At 42.7% G+C, this 9,612-nt stretch overlaps 1 protein-coding gene across 1 annotated transcript in view; it reads left to right on the top strand.

Annotated features, from left to right (window-relative positions):
* Positions 1–6,981, top strand: part of MTMR6 (myotubularin related protein 6) — a 96,936-nt gene extending 89,955 nt beyond the window's left edge. The window contains exons 12-14 of the mRNA XM_040340504.1: positions 507–641; positions 727–853; positions 5,006–6,981. Of these exons, the coding sequence (XP_040196438.1) occupies positions 507–641; positions 727–853; positions 5,006–5,314 (571 nt within the window). The 3' untranslated portion in view covers positions 5,315–6,981. The remainder of the gene's footprint in view (positions 1–506; positions 642–726; positions 854–5,005) is intronic.
* The last annotated feature ends 2,631 nt before the right edge of the window (positions 6,982–9,612 follow it).

Raw genomic sequence — 9,612 nt, forward strand, 5'->3', positions numbered from 1 at the left:
CAATGTTAAGTATGGCCGTCGTTCCCGCGTCAAATTTTTTATTTTTTACGTCGTTTGCGTAAGTTGTTCGCGAATAGGGATTTGCGTAAAATGACGTCACCGTCGTAAACATTGGCTTGTTCCGGTTTAATTTCAAGCATGGGCACTGGGATACCCCCACGGACGGCGCATGCGCCGCTCAAAAAAAACGTTGTTTACGTCGGGTCACAACGTATTTACATAAAACACGCCCCCATCCCATCCATTTGAATTCCGCGCCCTTACGCCGCCAAAGATACACTACGCCGCCGTAACTTACAGGGCAAATTTTTTGAGGATTCGAAAGAAAAAAATTAAGTTACGGCGGCGTAGTGTATCTTAGATACGCTACGCCCGGCGGAGAGAAGCGCCGATCTACGTGGATCTGCCCCATAGTATTTATTAGTGTGACAGTAAAAAAAGAGGATTGCAAATTTGATTTCAAACGCCATTTGTACAATTCAGCACCTTTTATCCTGTTTGTATAGATTAAAGGAGAAGACGCACTCATTGTGGGCACATCTTCTTGGTGAACGCAGCAAATATCAGAATCCTCTGTTTGATCAGAGCTCCCTCAAGAGCCAGCCCGTCCTGGAGCCAAACACCATCCATTCCAGCTTCAAGTAAGCACATCTTTTCATGTATCTGATGTGTCCTGTCATAGGCTTGGGTATTATCACTGTCTTTAATGCTGTTATTTGTGAACAGATTCTGGAGGAACATGTATCACCAGTTTGACTTGACACTGCATCCCAGACAGTCTGTTGCCAATTTACTTGTAAAAATAAGTGCTGAAAACAAAGCTTTGGAGGATGAATTGAAACAACTACAACTGGTAAGGAGACCTCTAACCATATACTGTATGGCTTTTTTCGTATTTATTTAGGTTATAAAGTACACCTATTGGTTACTAACATTTTCTATACTGGCTACTCATAGCTTCCAAATATGTCTGACAGAGAGGTGTCGCACCTTTCCTGCACTTTTTTATTGGCCTGTTGTTATGATGGCTTTACTGGCCACTAGGAAGGTGTGGAGTGTGGAGAATAGGGCGCTCTGGATAACAAACAGTACACGACTGGCTCTCAGGCTGGGTTCACACTACTACACTACTTTCATCCTACTTTGCTTTGTGTTCAATGTTTCCCTATGAGAGCGTCTTGTAGCGTCCTACACAAGTCGGTCCGACTTTGAAAATGCTCCCTGTACTACTTTTGGTCCTACATTGATCCTACTTCAGGCCCATTGAATATCATTGAAGTCGGACCAAAGTAGTATCCTGTTCATGAAAGTAGGATGGATGTAGGACCAATGTAGGATAAATGTAGGACCAATGTAGCAGAGCAAAGTAGGATGAAAGTAGTGTAGTAGTGTGAACCCAGCCTTAAATGTGATTAATGCACCACAGCAACACTATAGAAGAGGGAAGCACACTCTATAGGAAAAACAAAGCAGATAAGAAGACACTTCTAAATGCAGTAATAAAACACTTTAACGACATGGAAGGGTTAAAAACACTTACCAGATGGAAGTTAAAAACAGGCATATCAATGAATCCATCATTTCCAGCAGGATGCTTCCTGGGAGTAAATACAGCTGCAGGTAGAAGTTCCAGCCAACCAGCGGTGGTAAACACTGTTTCTCTGATCCAAGATGGAGAGCCGTGCTGTCAGGGCCAACGTGGAATCCAGGAAACCGGAAGTGACGCCAGAGTGGGCGGGACATGTTTCAGAGCATGCCCAATGAAGGAGCAACTTAGCATGCTCCGAAACATGTCCCGCCCACTCTGATGTCACTTCCAGTTTTCTGAATTCCATTTTGTCTTGACAGCACGATTCATCATCTTGGATCAGAGACAACGTGTTTCCCACTGCTGGTCAGCTGGAACTTTCACCTGCAGCTGTCCTTTCTCCCAGAAAGCATCCCGCTAGATAAGAGGTCTCAAACTGGTGGCCCTCCAGCTGTTGCAAAACTACAAGTCCCGTCATGCTTGTAACTGTCAGCCTTGCAATGCCTCATGTGACTTGTAGTTTCGCAACAGGGCCACCAGTTTGAGACCTCTGCTCTAGATGTTATGGATTCATTGATATGCCTGTTTTTTCACTTTTATCGTGTAAGTGTTTTTAACCCAGTGCCATATCGCAAAAAATGGCCTGGTCATTAAGGTGGTAAATCCTTTCTGGGGCTGAAGTGGTTAAAGTGTTTTATTACTGCAATTAGAAGCGCATTCTTCTGTGCTTTGACTTGAACAGAAAGACAGTGCGGTTCCTGTCCAAATCGCATGCGATTTCCCCCACCGCTCCTGTTTGTGTGAAGCCGTTATAGAAAGGGAAGCACCATCTAGTGCAGCAATGGGCAAATAATAAAAAATATTATAACAACTCACATTAAAGTACATATCTAGTCATATCCATCTGCATAGTGTCCCCGTCCCGCCGATGATAGAAAACCATGGCCGCCCCCAAGCTGACATCACTTCTGCCCTATGCCCACAGGGGTTCCGGAACTTCTCCTTCAGCCCTGTGAGCTCCTTCAGCGGCTGTGGTTTTCTGTCATCAGCGGGATGGGGACACTATGCAGATTTGGATTTTACGCGATATGTACTTTTTAAAGTGAGTTGTTATAACAATTTTAATAAACTGCCCATTGCTGCACTAGATGGCGTTTCCCTTTCTATACTGGGTTCACACGCACAAGAGCGGCGGGGAAAATCACGTGATTTGGACAAGAATTGCACCACATTCCTGTTTAAATCACATGCGATTCTTTGCAGTGCCACTTGAGCCCATTTATTTTGTATGGACCCAAATTACACTGCAAAGGTATCGGTACTTTGTATCTGCAAAATACCGAAAATGTTACTCGTACTCGCCGATAAACAAACAGTATCAGTGCAACCCTTGTTTAAAGTAAGGCAAAACTTTTTTTTTTTCATTTTGAATAGAGTGGGGCTCTGATCACATTTATTTCAACATAGAATCCGACTTGTGAGACCCCAAGTCGGATGACATGTGAAATCCAATGTTTCCCTATGGGAGCTGTCTTAAAGTGGAGTTCCACCAAAAAAATAAATAAAATTAAAGTCAGCAGCTACAAATACTGTAGCTGGTGACTTAAAAAATAAGGACGCTTACCTGTCCAGGGCACTCGCGATGTCCTCATCCGATCCGTCATTCGGCTCCTCAGTGGAGGCACCGCCATCTTCAGCTAGGGAATCGAGAAGTGAAGCCTTGCGGCTTCAATCCCTGGTTCGCTACTGCGCATGCGCGAGTCAGGCTGCGTGTCCTAACTGGTCCCTGCTGTCCTCTGGGACCTGTGTGTCTCCCAGAAGACGGGGTGGTTGGAGGGGCCGGACATGGCGTAGATCGCAGCAGAATCTGTCGCCGGAAGTGGGAGCAAATTCCTGTATTAGACAGGTATCTGCTCCCCCCGAAAGGTGCCAAATTGAACACGATAAGTGGAAGTTTCATTTTTGTGTGGAACTCGGCTTTAACTGTTCGACTTTAGAAAAGGTTTCTGCACTACTTTGGTTTGAGTTTGATACAACTTCAATATAACAGAGTTTGAAAAGTCACCACTGTCAGATTTTATTTTTTCCCATTATGCATGCAATACAATTTGACGCATGCTCGGAAGCATTGAACTTAATTTTTCTCGGCTCGTCGTAGTGTTGTATGTCACCGTGTTTTTGACGGTCGGAATTTGGTGTGTCCGTGTGTATGCAAGACAGCTTGAGCGGAATTCCGTTGGAAAAACCCGTCTGAGTTTATTCCGACGGAAAAAACGGTCGTGCGTACGTGCCATTAGAGAGGGACAATATCCCGTTTTGCCTTTAGTTTTACGTTAAAGCTGGCTTATTGCACAGATATTAAGTACACAGCACACCAAGATTCAAGTAAATTTACGCATGCCTCTTATATTATATAGTATTTATTTAGTCTGTATTTCAGCTTTGAAATGACAGTTACCCTTTATGGATGAGGCAGTTGACTACTGGCCTGGGAGGAACATCAGTTGAATGGGTTGTATATCATATCCTGATCACTGTTCCCCCGTTAACATTAGCAGCACGGGGAGGATTCGCTGTTCCAATTTACCTCTACATTCACATTGATACAAAGGGTGGTTGGTGTATGTCAGGGGTGCCCAACCAGCGGCCACAGGGGCCACATATGGCCCGTGGAGCCCTCTAATGTGGCCTGCGGCTACCTGCTCTGTAATGGCTGGTTGGCAAGCCCATATTGCAGGTTGCCGACCTGCTATCCCAGAGCATGTTGTGAAAGACCCTGGCGGTAGAGGAAGCAAGCGGCTTTTCAAAAAATGCACCACACCTGCAGATTATAATAGATGTCTATGGCAAAGTGCAGCTAACCGGCGGGAAAACCACAGGTACACTGCGCCGCACACACGCTGTGGGTAGACTGCAGACCATCAGTGTAAAAGCATCCTTTGGCCCCTTTCACACGATCGGTTCGACCCAATCAGACCCACCATTCACCTCTATGGAGTGGCAGATGTAAACAGACTTTTGTCCATTTACACCTGCCTACCTCCAATCCGATCTGCTAAAAAAACATAAGTGGATCCGTCTCCTTCCATCTGATTGGATCAGAGGTAGAGTAGATTGGGCTGTGTCTGCTTTACATATGCAGACTGGACACAGACCTGTCATCTGCCCACTCCGTTCATTGTGGCCCACGACTAATTACTAAGTCGCTTAAGTGGCCCCTGGCATTCGAAAGGTTGGGCACCCCTGGTGTATGTCATCTGTACTTTCTTTTGCCCTCTTTTTCTATATACAGTCTTAAGGTGCCTACAGTCATTAGAAAAAGTTCACCCCATCTGAATGTTTATGGTCCAGTTGGACTATATTTTCAGGTCCTTCAGTCCTCCTGATTTCTCAACCCCCATATAACTGCTACCTTACATAAGCTCTACAGTAATGCTGTTAAAGATGACCTGTAAAACTTTTTTTTTTTTTTTACAGAAAATGAGCAATCTTACCAAAGGAGGTGAATATGCTGGAAACAGCTGCGTCAGCTCTCCTACCACAGAGTATATCAGCTCTCCAACCACTGAGTATATCAGCTCTCCTACAACAGAGTTTCCCAAACTGAATGAATCTCCGTGTTACGAGAAGGAGCAAGTTCTTCACCCCCTGCAGGACTCTGTTCAAACCATAGATGGCAACACTGCAAAAGACAACCGCTATACTGAATATTCACAGGAGCCGTCTAAAGAAGAGCCCTCGTTTGTCAGTCTGGAGTTTGGAGTTGCTAAAATGAGAGTCAGTTAGATGTTGACTGTGCTAAAAGTGCCTTGTGAGTTCACAAAATCCCTTCTAGCACATAAAAGGCTGTCATTGGGCATAATACTACTCAGTCAATAGAGAAAGAAAAGCCCAAATTGACTTTTAGCTAGATGGACTGAAGACTCTACCTTGTGAGTGGCCGTTATATAACCGTTGGGTAACTCCATCTAGGTAGAGCAGGATTCTAAAGTTGCATTTTTTTAAGGAATCAAGCTTCCGAAATTGCATTTATTTAGAAGCGGACGATGTTTGTACTGTATAACTCCAGTTTACATTGATCATCTGTATTCCACATACAGTCAGGTTCTCCTAATGGAGCATCTAAAGGCCTTCATAGTATGTGTGAAAATGTTTAAAGGAAAATTGCTTCTGTTGGCCGTAGCAACCAGTTCCCTCTTTAATGTTCATGCCTGTGTGCCATTTTGATGTTGATTGGTTGGTACAGAAAGAATTCCTCTTTTTGACTTATCTGTACATACATAGGGTTCTTTGTGTCTTCAGGGTGTCTTGTAGTTTTCACTGGACTTAGCTTGTCTATAATCTGTTTGTAAACTGTGTAGATCATATTTTGGTGTATGTAGCCGTATCGATACCGCAAAAGCCTTGAGAGCTTGTAAAGACTTGGGAAGACCAGGGACTGCAGGCCAAAAGTGATTGTATTCATTGTGAGTTGGCGACACAAAGCTAAGCTATCACTTAATGCCTTTGTGTATTGAGCCATAGAGCTCTGTATAGTTCTCCTACAGCTGCTGCTAAGGCTTTTCCCTAACGGAAGGAATATATAATGCCCCCCACATCCCCATTTTAGCTTTTGTGTACTCTAAAGAGGTAATAATAATGAGGACCTGTTATTTTCTATGTACTAGCCCCCAATACCCTAAGACCTAGGGGTGTTTCTGTGTCCCCCCTTGTGCTTGGCATGTAGGTTTTAAATCCCCTGCAAGTAGTATGTGAATACTGATGACTGGGGATTGCCTGGCGGGCAGACTGAACGCAAAAACATTTGCATAGATTGTGCCCGGCTTATGACTCGTCCGTGACTTTGCCCAAGTAGACCTATAAGTGCATAATACTCCTGTTCCTAATATCCAGCAGGTCCTCTTTAATATCACCTAGATTGCCAGGAAGAAGGCAGGTTGTATCAAATAATCAGCAATGCATATGGTACAAGTTTTCACTTATAGCAATAATGCTCCTAAAACTCAAATTGGCTCATTAAACCTATCCAGTATGTAAAAAGTTTGTACTAACTTTGTAGTGACAAATATCATACAGCCTTATTTAGCAAAGCAATACAAAGTGTGAATGCTATCTACAAAGTACAATAATCCTGAAAATCCAATTACCAGATCGGGTCAGAGCTTCTTTTGTTTGGTTGCTGAAGGTTACTAACCCGTTACATATCAATTATACTTTGTAGTGCTTTATTAAGCAAGGCATGTTGTGTGTAATTCGCTATTTTAGGCTGAGGAGCAACAAAAGGGGGGTCTAAAATATAGAAATATTGCACTAGTGGCCACTGAAATGTTCTACCATGAAAAGAAATGTCAGTTTTTGGAGTATTTAAATGGTAATGTGCCATGGAAAGAGCTGGACCCTTTCACTGCTCAGTCATTTTGTTTAAAAAATGAGTCGTCTTCATTTATCTATCTCTATGTACCATACTTAGGGGGGTAGTTAAAAAAAAAAACAATTGCAGATATATTCCTTCTGTGCAACTGGAGGCAAAATTATATGTTATTAAAGTATAACTAAAGGCAAAACGTATTTTTTTAAGTTTTGGATAGAGGGGAGAGGAATTAGGACACCTGTAATTTTTTTGCTGTCTGTTCCCCGTTATTGAGATTCCCCCTTCCTATTAGTCTTGTTTACCATTATCATTGAAAGTTGTCCCCGGAATAGTTATAGAGGGGAAATATTCCAATGGGGGTTCTGGTGACTTGGGGGTCCTCAAGAGATTCCCTTAATTTGCAGGGATTTCCTCTTACTTCCTGTTTGGCTATGGGACAGGAAATGACGGCAAATTTCCCCAATAGGACAAATGGCAAAAATTAAACCTTGCAGGGGCTATAACCCTCCTGTACTCTATCCAAAATGTAAAAAGAAAACTTTAAGCTATTTTTTTCTCCAGGTCATATGTGTGAATCAGGAAAATACTGCATTATGGCACCAGATGAAAATAAGTGTTTATTTCCTATGATCATCGGCTCCATCTTGTGTCCATAATGCAGTATTTTCTTGATTTACACATGTGACCTGGAGATAAAATATCTTAACATTTGTTTTTGCTGGTATTCGCACATAATGAATGTACCTTTCACAGGAAAAATAGTTCTGCAAAAATGTTGGATAAACACAACCCTTACAATGGCAGATGAATCGTGTTAGTTTGCCATAAGCTTCTGATATCTTTTTTAATATACATGTATTGTAAACTCTAGTTCAAACTCTTTTATATAAGCCAACTTGTGAGCCCACCTAAGAATAGTTGCATGTGTAAAACACCTCAGACTTTTAAAATATATCCAGAAAAACTAAAAGAAGGCACCCACATAATCTCCTTAGATGTACTGGCTCATTATGGTACACGTTACGGCAAAAAAGTTTGGGCACTCGAGATGACGTGCACATAGCTCTCTGACTTCTCTGAACACCTTTGTGATGAATTGGAATGTTGAATGTGGGCCAGGTCTTCTCGTCCAACATTGTGAAATTAATCTCAAACGTTCTTTTAGCTGAACAGACACAAGTTCTCTTGGACACGCCAAAGTCTTTGCGAAAAGCCTTAGTTGAAAAGTGGAGGCTGAAATAGATGCCAACGGGTACTAACTTCATAATAACTCCCATTGTTTTGCTATTGGATGCCCACCAAGCTCACATAAGTGTGGTGGTCTGGTGTTCACAAAACGTTGCCCATATAGTGTAGCAGGGATAAGCATAGAGCACAGACATTATGCAAAGGATGACAACACCCCCGTCTATCTCCTTTTATTCCTTGATTTAAAGGGTGTTGCCATTGAGCCAACCAGGTATGAGGCGCAACAAAGAGTTGGTTATTTTTATTGCATGCCACAATGCCAGGGATATAAAGATTTTACAAACCATATTCCAATAATGATAAACTCCATCAGGACAAATAAAGGTACATTTTATTTTAATTGCATATCGTTAAGGAGGATACAGCCTGCTATTTCCTGCTATGGTTAATGTGTCATAGGTCAGAACTACCATAGGTACACAATATATACTCCTTTTGAAGACTTTCTAAAATGGAATCATTTGCACTACAAAGCTTGATGCTCATAGGAAGAGTTTGAATGTTGTGAAATGACTGATATTAATGCCTTTCTGATTTGTTGACTTTTCTTTATATGCATAATTAGTAAGGGAAGCTGAGGTATAGATGAGTTATTAGCATGTTTAACTGAAGATGCTGCTATGTATAGATAATAGAGTTCTTCATTGTCAAAGAAGTGCAGGGTCCTGTCAGCTCTGCTTATATTAAACTGGAAGTAAAGGCGAATACAATTTAGGTTAAAAACATTGCTCCTCCCCTCCTCATACCCATAAATTCAGGTACACACTACAGTTTTTTTTTTTTTTTTCATGCACAAAAAAACCTGTCAGCTCTGGTCTGAGACACTGTAATAAGCTTGAGAGGTTAGTACAGCAATCTCCCCCGTTGAGCTGTTGAGTTCTGACAAAGGGACTGCCCCCCGCCATAACAATCCCATCAAGGATCTCTGCCATTAGCTGAGAGCGCTGATCAGGAGTTGGTCGGCTGCTGGTTTTCCAGCATGCAAGTCCAACAGCCACATGGGCCGAATGTCAGCCGGGTTTTTTAACCAGCCGTTGTCTACTGACATTCAGGCGTGTGTACGGGGCTTAAAGGAGATCTGTGTAAATGCCCTTTTGTTAGGGAGTGCTGACAACTGAGGGGCAGTGGAACCTGGTGTGCGACTTCACAGCTCCAGGAATTCATCCCTGTTGCCGAGCCGCTCACCGACACTGCTTACAGATCATGTGACTGGACCTGGACTCCCAGCAGAACTCTTTTTCCAAATAGTAGGCAGCATTGGTATGACGAGGGGGGGGGATCCGTGTTTTTAGTCTAAATTGTACTAGCCTGTGCTTCCACTTTAAGTAAAATACCTGTGTGAGAAACCTCCCATGGAAGCCATTATCCCCCATTTCCGGGTCAGGTACTAGTCCAGAGGCAGTGAAAATGCAAAGGTGCTTTACAGACCCAGGATTAGTCTGCAGCTAGATGATTAAGGATTGGT

The sequence above is a fragment of the Rana temporaria genome, chromosome 2, assembly GCF_905171775.1.
Source record: "Rana temporaria chromosome 2, aRanTem1.1, whole genome shotgun sequence".
NCBI lineage: Eukaryota > Metazoa > Chordata > Amphibia > Anura > Ranidae > Rana > Rana temporaria.